Source organism: Elephantulus edwardii, unplaced genomic scaffold (assembly GCF_000299155.1).
Source record: "Elephantulus edwardii isolate Elephantulus edwardi_28Jun2011 unplaced genomic scaffold, EleEdw1.0 scaffold00084, whole genome shotgun sequence".
Taxonomy (NCBI): Eukaryota; Metazoa; Chordata; class Mammalia; order Macroscelidea; family Macroscelididae; genus Elephantulus; species Elephantulus edwardii.
Window position 1 is genome coordinate 13,957,009 of NW_006399834.1, and position 20,823 is coordinate 13,977,831.

The 20,823-nt window shown below is 38.0% G+C and overlaps 1 protein-coding gene across 1 annotated transcript in view; it reads left to right on the forward strand.

The window, feature by feature from the left end:
* The window catches only part of LOC102852110 (neuronal PAS domain-containing protein 3-like), a 1,291,857-nt gene that overhangs the window by 1,087,494 nt on the left and 183,540 nt on the right, over positions 1-20,823 (forward strand). Inside the window, exon 6 of the mRNA XM_006889981.1 lies at positions 20,240-20,414. Coding sequence (XP_006890043.1) covers positions 20,240-20,414 — 175 coding nt within the window. The remainder of the gene's footprint in view (positions 1-20,239; positions 20,415-20,823) is intronic.

Sequence of the window (20,823 nt, forward strand, 5' to 3'; positions counted from 1 at the left end):
TACTCTTCTCCAGCACCACAGCTCAAAGGCATCAATTCTCCTTCTATCCTCTTTGGTCATTGTCCAACTCTCCGATGCATAACAAGTGATTGCGAAGACCATGGCCTGTACCAAACGCACCTTAGTCTCCAGAGAGACACCATTGCTCTTCAGTACTTTGGACAGGTCCCTAACAGCAGACTTTCCCGTGGCAATGTGCCTTTAATATACTTGGAAAATTTTATTATTGTTGTTAGGTGCCGTCAAATTGCGTACAACCCATAGCAACCCTATCCTGTGCCATCCTCATGTTTTCTGACACACCAGAGCCCATTGTGGCAGTCACTGTATCAATCCACCTGATTGAGGGTATTCCTCTTTCACCAAACTTCCTCCTTTCCAAGCATGATGATGCCGTCTCCAAGGAATAGCCTCTCCTTGCAACATGTAAACTTTATAGATGTTTCTAATTAAATCTTTAGTTTCCTGTCATCATCATAAAACTCATTGCTAAAAAAGGTTATACCCACCTATGGTCACCCTATATGTGGCAGAATTGAACTGTACTACCCAAGGTTCTCAGGGCTGTCAGCTTTCAAAAATGGGTCACCCGTCCTTTCTTCCAAAGAACCTGTGAGAGCATTCAAACCATCAGCCTTTCAGGTAGTGGCCAACACTTCCAGTTAGGAGTTTCTTCCACCCAGTGCTACTATTATCCTCGTCACAGAAATCAGTAATTGCTTTTACAAGGTTGTTGATGTTGTGTACAGTAGAGTCCGAACTACCCATAGCTGACCCTCAGTTAATCACATGAGAAGAGATTGCCCATCCTTCTTCCAAAAAGCAGTTGGTGGCCTGGAACCACATGCCTTTGGGATTGCAGCACAGCTTCTTGCCACTAGGCCATCAAGGTAGCAAGATAAAAAATGGAGAGACAGAAATGATATCATGACTTATCCAGTCTGATCAGTGGTTAATATAGGATTTATGGAGAAATAGACTTTTGACCCAGGAATGGCATCCACTTCCTAAATAACATGCCTCCAGAAACTCTCTGAACTTTGATAAATGTCAGTAATTGTAGAGAGTCACTACGAGTCGTGCTCAACTTGAAGTTAGTCAACAACAACAGGGCTTTAACTAGTCCAGGAGTATTAGTTTCAGGAGCCCACATGGATATTAAAATGTGTGGTTATTATTCCAATTTCTTAGAAAATGCCATAGCATTTACAGTGTATGCATGTCCTCTATATATTTTCAATGATCTCTAAATTACTTCTACTAATATAATGTAAATGAGGTATAAATAATGCTTTATGCTCCCACTTAGCTTTTGAAGGACTGCTTTGATGACTTAATTACTTCTTTCCTTCACCCCAAATATTTGCACCCTTAGTTGAACTTATAGAGGGTTAACTGTATTTTGTATTGTCTTTTTACATTGAGTCACATTAATTTTCTGGGTTCTTCCATTACTGCTCTTCTAAAAACAAAATATTTATCTCATTTGCCCCTTATTAGGCAGTAGAGCCTTTTAAAATACAAAAAAACAATGAAATACATCAATGTAGAGAAACTGTTGCTGCAAAGTAATAATATAGGCATGTCAAGACTCCTTAACATAGCATGCATAGATTAGGCTCAGAGAGTCTATAAATCCTCAACAATTATCTGCAATAGCAGGGAAAGGTTGGGGAAAGAGGCCGTTCTTTTCAACAGAGTCTCCAAAGATTCAAGATCCCGGAAAGCTCTAGGTCAGCTATCTTTCTGCTCAACATGTGCGATCCTCACTTTTAATAGTTTATTAATACGCTTCTGAATTAACGTGATCTGAGTGAGCAGGTGGTTTTGTTGAGTTTCTAATGACTTTACTGATTCTGTGTCAACAGACCAGGAATGATGGTCCAAGCATAACAAATCCTCTGCCAACAAGTCCATTCTGACTAATAGTGACCCTATGAGCAACAGATTGGAAACTTGCCCTATTCTCACCATCCTCAGAACTCCAATATGCTCAAACCCATTGTTAACAGTCAGTGTGTCCGTCCATCTCTTTGAAGTTTTCCCTCTGCTTCTCTGATCCTCCACCTTTCCAAACATGATGTCTTATAGCAATAAGCCCAAAATATGTGAGATGAAGTCTCACCATTCTTGACTCCAGGGAGCCCCAGTTGCTCTTTCCCACCACAGATTAATGAATTAGCCAGTTACTGTTGAGTCAACACCAACTCATGACAATTGTGCATGTGTCCGAGTAGGACTGTTACCCCAGTAAGAAAAATACACTGAAAGCCATGTGTATCTCTTAGATTTAAATACTCAACTTTTCACTTAGCAGTCAAGCATTAACAATTATTTTTTTCACCCAGGGAATCCAATATAATGAATGTTATGTTGTTATTATGTACTGTGGAGTAGGGACTGACTCATAGTTGACACTTCGAGTGGATTTTCAGAGGCAGTAAATTACACAAAAGGAGTCTGCCCATCTTTCTTCTGTAGAGCAGGTAGGGGTTTTGAACCACATGCCTTTGAGTTGGCAGCGCAGCATATTAACACTAGGCCACCAGAGCTCCCTAGTTATCCAAAAGTTGATGGATTTGTTTGAGCTCTCAGTAATGAATAGATAACCATATTAGATATACTACCATAGTACTTTGCAGCTACAAAACTTTCTATATCTGCTCATTGCAAAGTCAATTGTAACAGCAGTTATTCATTCACATACTCATTCATCCATTCTTTTTTCTGATGACTGTATATGTAATAATACCTGCTATGAACCAAGGGCTACAGTACTGCATTAGATATGTTTTCTGCCATCAGTAAGGTGGTTGTTGTGTACCTTCAAGTTAGAACTGACCCATAGCTCACCCTCTGGCAGGCTTGCAAAGGCGGTTAAATAGGCATGGGAGGACGTTGTCCGTGCTTCTCCTTGGGAGAACCTGGAGAATTTGAACCACATACCTTCAGGATTACTGTGCAGCTTTTTGCCACTAGACCACGATTATTATCTTTACAATTGAGGAAGTAATTTAAAACATCCCTCTTGGGCAATTAATTCTCTCCTAAATCATCTAATTCCTGTATCTACATCCATAACCAACACTCCCTTTGTCAGACACATGTAAATGTTAAAAACCAACATAAGAAAAACACATCTGGAACACATGGCTCCCTTTACTCTTACCATTATCCATAAAACTGGGCTTGGCTATTCCAAGTATCTAATCACATGTTTCCATGTAAAAAATGTACATTGTATAGCAGGGTGTTCTGGGAGGTGCTTTTTAAACATTCAAGCAGAAAAAGCAGGAACTCATCAGTCTCAAATACGAGACTTCATTTCTAAATGATGCAATTAAAATGAGAAAAAGAGACTTAATAGTAATTGTGGACAGTCACCCAAAGCCATTAGATAAAATGGAACTGCTGGCTGTAAATTCAACTAATAGGTTACCAGGAAACGCACCTTTAACAATCTCTGTTTCATCTAAGGAAGTTTAAAAAAAAAGGTTGCATCAGAGTCATAATGACTCATTAGTGACTTGAAAATTGGATTATCTAGCTTTGTTTGTGTCTTTGCTTATGTAAGCTTATGTAAGACTATTGAGACAATACATGCTGGGAAAATCAAAGGGCTATCCAATGGTAGAAACAAAAAGAATTCCCAGGTATAAAGAAATCAAGTGGCTTTTATTAAAAGGCAAATTCCTGAGCATTTTACATAAGAAGTCAGCATGTTGGGTCTTTCTACATAGAAAAAATATGTTATCGCAAGATGGATACATTTTCTCGAGTGAGTTTTAAGGGAAAGGAAGTAAAGGGGAGAAAATAAATACCTGATACAAATTGGTGAGCTAAGAAAATAGGGCTGTTTTCTCTAATACTCCTTAAATGAAATAGGGCTGAGTTTAACAGTTTATAGCACCTACATCTGCCAGATTCAAGCCAGCTCCATTAATTCATTCTCTAGTTTTTCTCTTAATTAATTTCTAAGCATTTGATTTTGCCTGTGAGCCCTCACATACTTTTATAGATGAAGAAATCCAGTTGAGTGTTGGCTAAAGTTGCCCATAAAATTCTCGAACCATTCTTATTTTGTTTTGTGTACTTATATTCCTCTTGGTATAGACAGCATAAGAATGTTCATTTGCAAAATGTTTTAGTCAACAATGAATGTGTTGAATCAGATTAAAACACAAATACTTTAAGAGCTTTGTATTTATTCTAGGCTCTGGGATGTAGCCATTTTATCTTGCTTTTGAAAGGCAAAGCCATCACTGTTCTAAAGAATCCTTTGCAACAGTCAGGTATGCTGATAGTTAATAGTAATGAATGTTTATCTTAAAACATTCTGGGTTCTTCAAAATTTGCTCCCTTCTCTCTAACACACCAAAAATGGAAGCTCATCTGTAAGACTATTTTATTTGTCTATTTCAGGGAAATACCATTTACATACTTATGAAGGCAATCAATACAAGCAAGCCCAGGTCTTCCAAGAATCCTTAATTATACGTCTAAGAATGCATATGTATTCGCATGTAATACTTGTGTTTCTGCAGAGTCCCCCCCCCCTTTTTCAGCTGACATGTACTGAGACTCTTTGAAAGCGGTAAAATCAAGAGTGTAACAGGCAAATGCATAATGAGTTGTTAAATGTGATGGCAAAATAAAAAAAAAGGAATTTAAAGCTTCAGTCAGTATGATCAGTAAAAGGAAAGGGAGGGGGGGAGACAGCCGGCAAACTGTCTATCATGTGATGAAATTTGACAGTAGGGATTATGGCTTTGATGGACCAGAACAGCTAATAGAAGAAGCTGACATTTTTGAAACCCTGCTAATTAAGGGTTCCTTCCTTAATATTAAAATAAAGTCTTTGTCTGGGTTTTATGGTTGGAGAATCAGGTGTTTTCATTAATATATGCCAGTCAGTCTTAATAAGCTTGGAGGGCAGAGGAAGTTATTATTGAGTGACCTTCTACAAAATAAGCATGTTGCTAAGGGCTCTAACCCTGCCCCGTTCAGACTGATGAATCTCATTTCCAATGCAAAAGCTTCACAAGAAATCCAAGTATTCTCTGTGCAATCACAGAAAATAATCCTTGTGTCTCTTGTAATGTCCAGAATTGCCACTTACTACACTACTACTGTACAATGAATATTACAATGCATATTATTTTTCTAGCACAATTGTCTACATTTCTGAATTGCCCGGAATAGAAAAACTTATTGTGAAGACACTTGTATTGAAAAGTCAGCTCATTTTAATACTTTTCAAATAGTCATCTACTCTGTTCATGAATTATAATGCTCTGAATACATCTGACAATACTAGCTTTGAAAAGAAGATATGTCTATATTATTACATATTCATTTTCAAATAGATTTCAAACAGATTTTAAACCATTCATTGAAATTCATTGAAATGATAAATTCACAGTTGGATTTTGATTGACTCTTAATCCAATTTTACTTTTGATAAGTTTTCACCCTTCTTTTCCTGCCCACTCCCCACCCCAAACCTTTCTCAACCATTGTTGCTCTTTTATTGCTTTTATGAAGCAAAACTGAGAAGGTATGGAAAAACTTGTTAGATGAATTGGTAACTTTAGTTAAAATCAACAAAACACCATACTACAAGTGATTCATGTGACCAATTCCCAACGTGTTAGAGCTCCTCTTAGGGAGCTCTGGTGGCATAGTCTGTAAGGAGTTTTGCCACTAACCCAAAGGCAGTGCTTCTCTGGCAGCTTGAATCCACTAGAAAAAGATGAACAGTCTCCTCTTGTGTGATTTATATTTTCTGAAAACCCAGTGGAGAGTTGGCAACGATTCAGTTGTGACTTGAGAGCAATGAGAGTGCTTCTTGTAAGGAAGCAATGTTTGTTATGTCTGATTGTTAGTATATAGAACCAAGTTTTCTAAAGTGGTTTTCATGCACTAAGCATTACCAGCATCTCTGGATAAGAGAGTAAGGTACAGATAAGCTATTTGGTCTTGGAATAGTAGACTTGAAATTTCATATTGGTATAAAATGTAGCATGAACTGGCAAAAGAATGAACATCTTTTGCTTGGATAAAGGTACAAGTCAAAATGCTTTTTGAAACTGAAGATGATCAGTCTTTGTTCCATGTGTTTTGGACATGATATCAGGTGAGTCCAGTTCCTAGAAAGGGTCATCATACTGGGAATAGTAAAAAGTCCGAGAAAAAGACCCTCAATGAGAGCTGTTGACACAGTGGGTGCAGACATGGGCTCAGAGATAGCAAAACTTGTGCAAATAGCAGAGGACCAGACAGTGCTACGTTCAGTTGTACACACATATGGTGGCCATGAGTCAGAGCTGACTTGACAGCTAATAAGAGCAATGGTCAGGAGAGCATTCATTACCAAGTCATTCCTCATCTTGAGTTCTTTTTTGTCTGTTTCAGGAAGAGAAGTTGAATGACACTAGTATTACCAAAATAGGCATCAAATAGAGCAACAACAAATCTGTTGTTGTTAAATGCCACTGAATAATAGGTGACTCATAGCAACCCTATGAATGAAAGACCTGAACACTTGTATACCTTTCTTCATTTCTCCAAGTTCATAGGGTTTCCAGAGGCAAGCTATTTCAGAAGTGGATGCCGCTCCTGCTTCCAAGCTTATTTTAGTCGGGGAGCTCCACCAGAGTTCACCATGGGTGACCAATAGCGCATTTGGCACATAAGTGTCCCAGTGTTCAGCATCACAGCAACCACGAGTTACCTCTGTGCAGCAATGCACAGACCAGTGCTATACCACCTAGAAGAATGTTTGCCCAAAAAATAATCTAGTAAAGATTTATTCCTTCCCTAAGAGAAGGAATGCACTAGGTTAAAAATTGTAACATGCACCAGCAAGAGAAGATTTTGTGCTCACTCATGAAATGTGTATTGGGAAGCCCAATCAACGATAAACTGAGAACAGCTGTGTATGTCAGATATGGAAACAAATGAGATGAGAATTTTTGATCCAGGGCTTAAATATGTGGGACAAGAAGTATAGCAATTACGTCATCCTATGTCTGCATAAGACAATTGTCTTTGAGGCACTGACTTGCCAAGAAAAACAAGATAAGACATTTCCTATTAAAGATTAATTGAACCTGTTCTTCAGTATTTTTAAAGTGTATGTGGGGAGTTTTGGTGACTTAATTTGTCCTTTAGTGTATGTTAGTGTTTCTTGACCTTTATGCTTTCCCAGTGTTCTAAGCTTAACCTAGTGCAGTATACCACCACTGCCTTTATAACTTCCAGTATAGTTCAAACCCCACTGTGTCTTAGATCGCTCTCATCTTTGTATCCAAGCGCCCTGTCCTTTTTTTTTTTTTTTGTGAGATTGCAGCATAGCTTCTTACCACCAGGCCACCAGAGCTCCCCTCTGTCCCTTTTTATTCTTTGCTCTGTGATATCAGTATGAGAATTTATATCCTAGATCTCTCTGGGCTCAGAGCTTCCTCTAGACTCATACACACCAATGTTGGTCAAAGCAGGACCATAAACAACTAATATCAACATTGCCCAGAAGCACATCAAAACTGCAGAGTCTCCGATCTTGATCTCTGGCAACCCTTAAACTTATTTTAAGGAGATTCCCAAGGATTCTTGTGTAATTCTTGAATACTGATCAATATAGCCCACATAGCAAGTTAATCATACATTTCTGTTTCCTTTTAGTCCAACAATCAGAGAACCCTATAATTACAGACAGCAAATAAATATTTAATAAATACTTGACTGGCTGATTGATTAAATCTGCAGGTTTAGTTCTTTTATTCTCAAGACATTCCTCTTTTTCTCTTTTATTTTCATGCAGCTCCAGGGATTCAGTCATCCTGAAGCAACATCATTATCCAGTAGAGACATATTGCAAGCCATATATATAATTTTAAATTTCTTGCAACTGCATTTTTAAAAAGAAAAAGAAATTAAGTGAGATGCATTTTAAGTCTAAACTTTTTAAAATCCCACATATCCAAAGTATTATTAATATCCATAGGGAGTTGCTACTAATCCAAAAACCACTCCTGTCTGGTGGTTTGAATTCACCAGCAACTCCAAAAGAGAGGAGGACAGTCTCTTCTCCTACGATTTACAGCTTCAGAAAAACTAATAGAGGGTCAGCTAAGAATCAGGCCCTACTTGATGGCAATGAGTTTGAGTTTGAAGCAATATAAAATTGCCAGAAAGATACTTTACCTTCTTTTCGTTATTATACTGCCTTCAAACTCATTTTTCCTTGTGTCTATTTCATCATATGTTCCAGTGGTTAGCCTCATGTGGCTCATGGCTACCATGTTGGAAAGTATGACTTAGAAGATAATCATGAATAAACTGCAAGGGTCCCTGAAGCCTCTGGGAGGGGAAAGAGCAAAGTGTGTGTGTGTGTGTGTGTGTGTGTGTGTGTGTGTGTGTGTGTGTGAGATCAGAACATTTTTCGGTTGAGATACAATGGTGAACTAATCATTCTCAAATGAATTTTTTCCTCAGCCTTCTGCCACCACACTCTGCTCACCTCCAAATATTTTCAACATAGTGTTACTCTTAGCCCCAGAACACCTCATTTCTTTTGACCCATTTTCCCTACTTGCCAATTCTGTATTCCCTATTCTAACAAGATTAAGTCACAGTCTCACAGTCTGTTATTAACATTTATAAACTGAACTTGTTCCTTTAAAATAGTTCCTAGAGAGTGCTCCAGGTAGTGACTTGCTTCATAGAAAACCTCCAACACTACAACTGTTGGTAATTACACCAACCAAAGTACATTATCAGTTTATCAGATCACTGTCTTAATTCAGTAGGAATAAATTACACACTAGAGCCATGGTAGCTGTTCAGGAGGTTCCCAAGATGTGCTCAGCAAAATTAAAAGGGAAGTTCTAGAATCGCCTATAATTGAGGAGAGCACCATGAATTTTTTTCTCTTTGTTACCCTAATGGTATTATTATCCCCAAATTAATTTTTTGACATGGGCTAATCTCTGTTTTTAAAATGGCTAAAGCATTTTACTACACTGTGGGTTTTTATCATTTTTCAGAATGAGAGTTTTAAGGACCTCTCAGTGATGAGGGCAGTCCATTGTTTCAAATATAACAGCTATGACATTGACAGTATGTTCCTACCTTAGAGACTAAGGTGTCAGTTGAGCAAACTCTTTTTGCTTTGCTTTCTTTTATATATAAAGATTCTTGAAGTACAGTAAACTGCTGTATTAAAATGTTTCTAGTGTGCTGTTTTTTGCTTTTATCTCAATTGCTTCTCTTAAACAAGGCTTAGCTCTACTAGTAAGGGCTGATGTTGATGGTCTCTCATCATAAGTAGCCCCATTAACAAGTGAGTAATTTTATTATTTGTGTGTAGTTGACTGTCCATGGTTATTACTTATATTCATTATTATTATGTATATGTAACATAGCCAAACGTTAGTCATATGAACAATGTTTTATTACTAGAATAAAGTCATGTCAACTATGTAGCTTTCATAACCAAAATGCATCAAATAAAACATGGTCTTAATCCTGATCCAGTTACCCTTATTAAAAAATAGAAATATGATTTAGAATCAAGGAGAGAGTTTCATTTTAGCCTTAACTTTCCATCATTTTCTCATTTTCTTGTTCCTGTGGTTATAGGAATAGGACAAAATTTACAAAGTAACAAAAACAATTAAACTAAGATTGAGATATGTTGATACAGAATTCTGGATATGCATATTATGGATTGCAGTTTTTATTCAGACTTAAATTACAAATGTTGAACCATGTAAAATTTGAGCATAATGGATTAACTATGCCAATATCAAGTATTTTTTGTTGACTGGTCTTCTTACTACAGAGATAATGAATAAGTTTGAAAGTGACATCTTAGTGTTTGTTTAATCTTCATAGATGGGAGATTTACATAAGTTACTTTTAGAATTATTAATGCTTCTTCTGAGGGTATCATTTCCCTTTCCAACACTATTATAAATTCAAAAAAGCTAGCCTTGCCTGCCCTGCACTTTAAAACCTCAAAATGATAGAACCCTTATAAAACAAGGTTTTAAAATATCTTGATTTTGTCACTTTTCACAATCCCTGGATTCTTTCCTGTGATGTAATGTTCCCTCAATGTTAAGGCAATCTCTGGATCATTCTTTTAAACCATTGTCTCTTAATGAAAAGAGAAGCATATCAACATATCAAAGCTGCTCTAAAGCCAATGCTTCCGCAACATCATTTGGAAAAATACCTGAACCAAGGTTATAAGGGGGGGGGGGAAATTAAGACATAAATGGCAAGTTTTTTTCAACCAGAAAAAAATTTAGGGTTACTTCAAAGGGTTCTTGGATCGGTTTAGACATAGAGGAGCTCTAGAAGTATTTAAACTAAACCTGTTCAAGGGTGAGTTTGCACCTCTGGAATGATCAATCTAACACTTTCAAATTTTTATCTATTTAGGGATAAAGATATAATATTCACAATACTGTATGTGAGTCAGGATCTTAAATTAGTTCTTAATTTTTTTGCTTCTATTTTCTCTAGCATACCTTCCCCTCCCCCTTTCTCAGAGAATTAGAAAATCAGCTGGAATTATGTTCTAGCACCTCTTAACCAAAGTTCAGGACCAGCTATGCTGTATTCTCTTTGGATGTTGTTATTTGTAAAACCTCAAGTCAGACACTCCAGGGATTATAGAGAGAAGTATATTAAAAAAAAAAAAAGCAGCTAAAAAGTACTTTGCCTCTCTGATTCCCCCAGGAGTTGGAATGTTTATTTCAGAGGGGGAAAAGTAAACACATGATGTAGTATCTTTTAGCTCAGTCTTCTAAGGGAAAGCTGTGTTAACATATCTGTAAGAAGAGAGAAGATTCGTTTTCTTTTTTGATGACATTGAAAGGATTTTTCATTCTATCTCATCATTCTGATACAAGATCTTTCTTCTTCTTGTTCTACTAATTTATACACGTATTTCTGTAACAGACCCAACGCTTTTATGCATTTTTTTTCTTCAGATAAGTCAGCAAATACATAGAATGAGACAGAACAGTAAAGAACATCAAGTTTCTGTCAAAACACTTCATAAATATTCAGCAGAGTTCTGCAATACGTAGGAAGTTATGAAGATGGCATTAAGATACTAGTAAATCCAAAGAAAACCTATGCTAATCAAGCTATAACATCTTATTATATTTTAGTCTTTTATCACTTTATTACCCTTCAGTAATATAAATGTGACAAAAAAAAAAAACAAACAAACAACAACAAACCCCAAACCTACAAATCCTACCCTGCCATAGTAAGATAGATTTTCAACTTTATCCTGGGTCAGAGTTTTCTAACCAAGTATCAGTTATATCAGAAAGTGTAACTTAAGAGTTAACACCAGTTTAATTCTCTCTTAGACAAGGACCTCTACCCTAATATTGTCAGCATCCCTCATGGGACAGAGCTTGACAGAAAGGAAAAAAAAAATAAAAAAATCCAATGACTCATTGTAGTCAAGTTGGAACCAACCCATAGCTGCCTTTCCAGTGTATTTCTAAGACTATAGATGATGTGGAAGGAGGTTGATCTTTGTCCCATAGAGTGTTTTTTTTTTAATGACAGAGGTGTGGCTTTTGAGTTAGCCAGGCAGCTAGCTCCCTATGGACTGTACCACCAGAACTCTCCATCAGGTGAAAGGGGATTTCTGAAAAGAGGCTTAATAAAGAACACTTTCAGTCTTCAGCATAATCTCAGTACCTTCAAGAAATTTTAAAGAACAACATCTTACAAAAGTTTAGAGAATGCTACCTTTAACATGAGAATTTAGATGGTCCCTTTTGGTGATAAAATACTAACTTCATATCACTCTGAAAATGAAAATACGTTTTAAAGAGAGAAATGGCTTTAAAATTGGCTTTATGATCTCTCTTTATAAGCATATTTTCTTAAGTTGCTCCAACACAGAGATGACTTACAACATCACTCCCTGCTTCCTCATTTGTAGCAAACCCTTTCAATCAAAGGAGCACTGAATTCAATGAGTTGTACTGTTAGTACATCACTGTAGTTAAAAAGTATTACTCACATCAGGGGGCCAGGCAAAGGCTATTGACATGCTTGCTTGATGTATGAAAAGACAAATTAGTCTCCCATCCTATCTACCAGCAGGGTACAGTGACCTGACATGGAAAAGTCAACTCAACCACTGTTTAATATATTTACATTTTTTTTCCCCAGGAAACTTCAGAGTTACCAAATCAACTGTGTCTGGTTTGCAAATTACATGCAGGCTAACAGAATGTGAAATAAATTTGAAGATGACTGTGTAGTTTTTAGCTCGCCTCTAGGCAAGACAACAGTTTGTCCTGAAACAATCTATGGTAACACTGGCTGGGAAAAGTCAGGGAGAAAGAGTTGAAAGAAAATGCTGGCTCTGGACGTGGTTGTTTATTAATCATTGTCTATGCCCCTGATGCATTCTGGGCGGTTTTCTAGCATAGTTTAAAGTCAAGAGTAGTGTGTGTCAGAGCTGTATCCTCTCTCTATGCCTGTTTAAGCTGTATGCTGAATAAATCACTAAACAGCTAAACTTTATGAAGATGAATGCAGTATCAAGATCAAAGGAAGACTCATGTATAACCTTTGTTATCAAGATAATACAATCTTGTTTGCTAAAAGTGAGGTGGACTTAAAAACACTTGTTGCAAAAGATAAAAGACTATGGCCTTACATCTTAACATGAAGAAAACAGATAGATCCTCACCACTGGGCCAATAGGCAACATTATGAAAGATGGAGAAAGGATTGAAGTTGTCAGTGATTTGATTTCATCATGCTTGGATCAATAATCAGCACCATCAGTACTGCATTCAAAAAATCAAAAGACATATTGTACTGGGAAAGTCTGCTGTCAGGGACCTCTCTAATATACAGAAGAGCAATGGTGTTAGCTTAAAGACTAAGGTGTGCCTAATTCAAGCCATGGTTTTTTCAGTCACATGCTTTTCATTTGAGGACTGAACAATGAATAAAGATAACAGAAGATCAATGCTTTTGAGTTGTGGTGTTGGAGAAGAGTGCTGAGTGTCCCATGGATTGCCAAAAGAACAAATACATATATCCTGTAGAACCTGTGGCCAGAGTGCTCTCTGGAGGAAAGAATGGTGAAGTTTTATCTCATATACTTTGGGAATGTTGTTAGGAGAGATAATTCCTTGGGAAAAAGACATCATGTTGTGGAAGGTCAGAAAAAGAGAGGAACTTTCAACAAGATTCAATGAATTGACACAGTAGCTATAACTATGGGATTAAGTATATCAGAAATGATAAATGTAGCACAGGATAGAATAGAATTCATACCTCTTGTTCATAGGGTAGCTTTGAGTCATACTACACTCAAGGGCACTTAACAAAAAGCAACATGAGAGTGATTACTTCTTGTGAGTCACTCGGCAGGGGTCAGGGTGGTTTTCTGGGCAAGCATAGAAATAGTGCTTATTACTCTTCCCTCTTGTGGTAGAGAAACAACCCAAATCCCCGCATGTCTGTCTTGAGTGTAATAAACAGAACATTGTATTTCACCAATATAAAGTAAATGAGTTTGCTGTTTAAAAAAAATTAAGAGGCTCTCATATTTTCTTTCAAATGCAGTTTGCATTAATTGGGACATTATTTAGGTTAAAAAAAACCCTATACATTTCCGTTAATTAGATCATAGTTAGAGATTATTGAAGATGGAACAGATAATCAGTATAAAATGAAATTTCCCTCAATTTGTTATTGGTGATTTGAAGGAAAAGTTACCAAAAGATTTTTATTATTACATTGTTACAATTCAGGAGGAGCACTGGTGGTCCAACTACTAACAAAAAGGTTCATAGTTTGAACCTGCAAATAATTCCTAAGAAAGAAATATGATAGTTTTCTCCTATACACATATCCCTGGTATCCGATTGATGTTAGATGTTGTAGAGTCAATTACAGCTCATAGTGACCCTTTGAACAGATCTGAACCCATCCTCACCATCTCTAATACACTTGACCTAATCCTAACCCTTTCCAAGGAACAGCATCTCCTAGGAACACGCCCACACTTTGAGAGATGAAGTTTGTCAACCTTGCTTCCAAGGAGCACTCTGATTGCACCTTTTCCAACACACAGCTGTTCATTTTTTGGCAGTACATGGGATGTGTTGGACTCTTCTTCCCGCACTGCAGCTCAAAGGCATATTTTCTTATCCTTTTCTCATTGTGCAGCCCTCAGATGAATAGCAGGTATTTGAAAATATCATCAATCAGGTGCGCCTTAGTCTTCAAACTGCCAACATTGCTCTTTAGTATTTTGGAAAGATTACTGACAACAGCTTTGCCAAATGCAGTGTTATCTTCTGACTTCTGGTACTAAGGGTGTTGATTGTGGATCCAAATGAGATGAAATTTTGACAATTTTAATCCTTTCTCAATCTCTCATGGTGTTGCCTATTGACCCATTGATGAAGATTTTTGTTTTCTTGATATTGAGATATAATCAATATTGAAGGCTGTAGTCCTTGATCTTTTGCAACAAGTGCTTCAGATCCTACTCATTTTTAGCAAACAAGTTTCTTGTATCATATACATAATGCAGGCTTTTGATGAGTCTTCTTCTAATCCTGATGCCACATGCTTTGTTATAGAGCCCTGTGAGCTCACAGGCTTTCTATGAGTTAAGATATACCCAGTGCCATCGACTTGATGAGTTTTGGCTTGTTTGGGGGTATGTTAAACTTCATGTAATGAAGACTAGTTCTCATTAAACTAGAAACTAACCAGCTAAATGCAATTTTGCCAAAGACTGAAAAAATCAGCTAAAGTATTGACCATGAACTGCCAAGAGAACAAACAGGTCTGTCCTGGAAAAGATCTGTCCAACTCTCTGATGCATAGCACATAATTGTGAAGCCTATAGCGGATCAGACTCACCTTAGTCTTCAGCCTGACATCGTTGCTCTTCAGTCCTCTTGAGAGGTCCCTCACAGCTGACTTTCCCAATGCAATTCGTCTCTTGATTTCCTGGCTGCAGTTACCAAGAGTGTTGTTTGTGCAGCCAAGTAAACTGAAACTGTTAACTACCTCAATCTCTTCACCATCCATACTGATGCTACCAATTTCTCCAGTGGGGAGAATCTTTGTTTTATTGATGTTGAGCTTCAATCCATATAGGAGGCTGTAGTCCTTGATCTTCTGCTGCAAGCGCTTCAGGTCCTCCTCAGCTTCAGCAAGCAGGGTTGTGTCATCTGCATAACGCAGGTTGTTGATGACTCTTCCACCAATCCTGGTGCCACATTCCTCCTCATACAGCCCAGCATCTCAGATGATCTGCTCTGTATACAGATTGAAATGGTATGGAGAGAGAATACATCCCTGATGGACCCCCTTCTTGATTTTGAACCATGTAGTGTCTCCTTGCTCTGTTCTGACAACTGCCTCTTGGTCCAAGTATAGGTTTCACATTAGCACGATCAAATGTTCTGGGATTCCCATTCTTCTCAGAGTCAGTCACAGCTTGTTCTGATCCTTTGCATAGTAAATGAAGCACAGACAGACATTCTTCTAGTATGCTTTGCTTTCTGCCAAGATCCATCTAACATTAGCTATAATACCCCTAGTACCACGACCTCTTCGAAATCCAGCCAGCACATCTGGCAGTTCTCTGTTGACATATTGTTCCAAACATTTTTTTTTTATAATTTTCAGCAGAATCTTGCTTGCATGTGATATTAATTATATTGTTCGATAATTCCCTCACTCTCTTGGGTCACCTTTCAGGCTGGAGACTAAGGTGAGCCTGATCCGCTATAGGCTTCACAATTACATGCTATGCATCAGAGAGTTGGACAGTAAATAGGGTTGATAGAAGGAGAATTGATGCCTTTGATCTGTGGTGCTGGAGAAGAGTGTTGAATATACCATGGACTGCTAGGAGAACAAACAGGTTTTTCCTGGAGAAGGTGAAGCCAAAATGCTCCTTGGAGGCAAGGATTCTGAAGCTTTGTCTGACATACATTGGGCATGTTGCAAGGAGGGACTGGTCCTTGGAGAGGGACATCATGTTTGGCAGAGTGGAGGGGCGGCGAAAGAGATGAAGACCTTCGATGAGATGGATCGATTCTGTGAGTGGAGTGGTGGGAATAAGTGTATTTGGGATGGCTAGATTGGCACAGGACAGAACGGCGTTTAGAACTCTTGTACATAGGGTCGCTATGAGTCACAAGTGACTCAATGCCACATAACAACAACAACAATGTGGCAAAAAACTGTGCTGCATCCCAAAGGCACATGGTTCAAAGCCACCAGCTGCTCTGCAGGAGAAGATGGGCAGTCTGCCTCTGAAAACCCATGGGAAGGTCAACTATGGGTCGGTTCTGACTCTACCATACTCAACAACAACAATGATTCTTCATAGGAACAAGGATGATGAAGCTTCAACTCATATACTTTGCACAGGTTATCAAAGAGGACAGATTCCTGGAAAGGAACACCATGTTTAGAAAGTACAAGGTAGTGAACAAGAAAATCCTCAATGAGATGAATTAACACTCATTACCACGAGTGACTGTAGCCCAGCAGAAGCTCTGAGGATGGCACAGAACTGGGCATGGGGTTGATCTGTTGTATATAAAGTCCCTGTGTACAGTGAATTACAATGGTACTGGACTCGAGCTCTTTTTCTTTTTCCTGCTTGAAACTGACATGAAGTAATATATATTATTCAAAAATGAAATATGCCCACACTTTATTTCTGTATTCTCTTTTGAAGCATCGAATTTAGTAGCAGGAAATATGAGTTTGTTCTCTATCTTACCTTGTCAGGCTTAAGGGGTGGGGGAAGAGAAGTTCAACAAGAGTTTAGTGAGAAAAGCTGTAGATGGAGAGTTAGCCAGTTGGACTTCCAATCCTGATTCTCCCAGCACTGAACAGCTGATAAATGTCAACAAGCATTTTCTAAAAACTATAAGGTTTTTATCTATTCAATAAAGGAAGTATTATGCCTTTTAAGTATCTTATAGCTCTAAAATGTAATTAAGTAGAAACAATATTAGAAATGCTGAAAATATCAGATAAATACAAGATGTAGTGATGAAAATAGGGATTCAATATTCACAGGTAAGTAGACTTTTGTCCAGCCACAAATGTATGTTTGTTGAATGCACCTGCTTTATTAGTACGTTCTTTTGGTCCAAGAGTCCAATGCCAAAACATGCTCAAACCACAGATTAGTAGGCTACCGACCCTTAGCATGCTCCCTTCAGAGTACTCAGTTTCTCTCCTGGATTTAAGCAAAATTAAAGGAAAAGGCAGCTCTGAATACCTTCAGTATGGGAAGTTATGTTAAGCAGAGAGATTTTGATCAAATCTATCTCCACCACTTAGCATTCGGCTTCTTTTTCTATAAAATAAGGATAATTATACCAGCACTAAAGGTTTTTTGAGGATTAATCAAAGCAAAATGTGCAGAAGTCTTAGCATATAATTAGGTAGATGCTAATATTGTTATTGCTATAGTTGAGGTTGGAAATATGCATCACCCCTACTGATTTAAACAGGCATCCAAAGTGATCATACAATCCCCCTAAAGCACAGAACTCACACAGAAATATCCATTTCTGCATGTCATCTCTTCTTCCCTATCAAGTATCAGCAACAACAGTAGGAATTTTGTAGTATTTCTTTCTTAGTGTGATTTCCAGTGTATAATTTTATTGGATTTTCAAAATTAGGCTACTAAATATGTAAAGCACTCACTACTTCCACTTAAGAACTACTGTCTTCACCATTCCCATGGAGCTACACTACACGTCAGGGGTGCCATCCACTTACATGCAATACAGTGTGAGTGGCCTCCCAGAAGTAATACAGAGTGGCTATATTGCCACTTATAGAAGGATACAGAAGTCTAGAAATGTCAGATGATTTGGCAAAGGTCACCCAGTCAAGGCAGAAAAAGTCTTGATCTCAAGTTCAGCTTCTAATGCCAAATAATATGTCTTTTACATACATGAATATTATAGTAATGTCAAATTCTCCATGTCAGTCTCCTCATCCTTTATTAGGCTTGGTGGAGGATCCCCTGGGTTCACTGGAGAAGAAAGCCCTCACCATGACATAATTGGTCCATGGAATTCAGGCTTTCTTTAGATGTGTGGTACCTGAAATGTTATTGTATGGGAAGGAATTGCCTACACATCTGAGCAAATCAGATGAGATGACAGTTTACTTTTTGTGTAAGTCTGTCTTTTAAAGAACTTGTAATAACCAGCACTCCTAAAAAACTCTATTCCATTTCTAACTGTGTTGCCAATTTATCACAATCTGTGGCTTGTGCATGAGATGTACTATATAGTATTGAAGAAAAACTGAAAAGTTTGGAAAACCTGGATTTACAGCAGTGCTGCAATTGGACTATGAAACATGAGAATGATTCCCTCATATTCACTAATCCTCAAACAAAATCACCATCAAGAAATAGTAAAGCATATTTTTTAGTTCCATTTCATTTCTTAATTGCTCCAAGTCAGTTTACCCATTTATTGCTGTGTGAACTGCTTAGAGGCCAGGCGCACATTAAAGGGATTATTTACATGTAATCCCTCCCTCCCAGAGGATAGGAACTGATCACTTATGAATCCTGATTTATGCTCTATAGCAATACCAATGGAGGGAATAGTTATTGTAAAATGATATAGTCAGTAGTAGGGTAATACAGTAAGAGAGTGTAATTTAATAGCCAAGAGAAAGTGCCTCATTTTCAGTAAAAGTTATGCAAGCTCTTTTCAGGAAGAGCTATTAACCAACCTGAATTCCTCATCCCATTTTTCTGGCTATTCCTTAGCTAATTGATAGATGTTGAAGATGTGTAGCCTGTTAAAAGATTTTAATCAAATGGATTCTAGGAGTAGATATAATAATTTTACTAGGACTTAGAGTGCTGGGGGTAATAATTGCTGTAGGTATTTCAGGTTCTATGACAATTCACCACTAGGATTCCCTCCCTAGCAGCAAAATGTATGATGTTACTCAAGTGGCATTTTGGGAGATGTTGGGGAAATATTGAGAAAAAGATAAGAGGTAGGAAGGGGTTCTAGGTATCCACCAAGAAACTTGTAAAAAAATAAGTGCAGGCAGTTCTGTGGCACATCAAACCTGCCATGAGACTATTAAACTCCTGACGATGGGAAACCCATTAGTGACCTGGGAGAGAGCTTTTCCTTGTCCTGTTGCTGACACATCTCTCCTTGTTGTAGTACCTGTAACCCTAGTACATTACTTGAGGAGCATTATTGCTCTTCTTAAAAGATTAGAGTTATCGCATTAAAAAGTACCGAGTTAAGACCACTCCTTACCAGCAGATTCTGCCCCCTCAGATATTGCCTGACCCAGACCTGGCCACGCCTGACTGCCCCGGAGTGAGCAGTGCCTCCATTTCAGGCTGGCACTTTCCTATATTTAAGATTCATTCTCTACCTTTAGAGTCAGCCTCATATAAAAAGTACACAAAACAAAACATTTTCCCCAAAAAAAGCCCTCAAGGAGAACGGTACCATCTCTTTTATTAGATTGAACTGCAAAACAAGCTGATACTAGCAAAAAAAATGGCTGCTTCAGACCCCAGATGACCTTCTTTGCATGGAAAATTCTCCATATGATTACAGAGCTAATGAGTAATATTTAATGAAAACATTATGTCTTTGCATATACTCATAAGCAGCACTTCTTACATTTAAATTTACATAGAAATAAGCTGATACGTATAAAAATGCATCTTGCAAATCCGTGTATTTTATGGAAAATACTTGTCTGCTATCGTGGCTGGTTTTGTACAAAGCCCAGAGCTCTCAGTAAGAAAACTGTAGCGTTCAGTCAATCATCCAGTTGACACCAAACATGCAAGTATTTGATGATGCGTGGATAAAACAGCGGCATGCGAGGCCGCTCGTCCACACGCACACAACTGTTTTGGCTCTATGCAAACAATGATGTTTGAGGAAAACTGGGCTGAACACATTCTAAATACATACATTTGAAAAAATAAAACTCCTGTTTTCTTTGAAGTTAAAAAGAAATCTTTAACTACTTAAGGATGGACATTTAGATCCTAGACTGGTTCCTGGAGCCAGTGGGTATTTCATATGCTGAGCAGAATCAGAACCTTGGTAGTACTGAGTTTTGAAATTGGAAAAGCCTGTGACACCTTTTCCCCCTACCCTTTCTCTTCCCCCTCTAGGTGGAGCTGACAGGAAGCAGTGTTTTTGACTATGTGCACCCTGGGGACCACGTGGAGATGGCAGAGCAGCTGGGCATGAAGCTCCCACCTGGGCGAGGTCTGCTCTCACAGGGCACCGCTGAGGATGGAGCCAGCTCAGCATCTTCCTCCTCTCAGTCAGAGACCCCCGAGCCAGGTGGGAATTGCAATCCCAATGTGTGGGTTGGTGGGCAGGACCTTTGCCAAGTGATTGCGCTCAAATTGCCAGTGTGAAGAGATTATAAATAGGTCTAGCGGTATTTAACAATTCCATGCAGCTTTCAGTCCCTTGCAGTAATTAAATAAGGAAGAGATTTGAAAATAAAGAGACATTTTAATAAGTATAATCCAGAGATCTAATTTCAGTTGAACAATACGTATGGAAGGTACTGGTGCCTTTAGTTCCTCTTTCATATTACTGGAGGGAAACAATTTAGATTTGGAACACCCTCTTCCTTTTATTGTTACCACAGCGAAATGCATGTATTTATTATTCAGCAAATCCTATGATAGAGGCTTTTTTAATATTAGCTTATGGGGAATTAAAAGTATTGGGGACTTGCAGA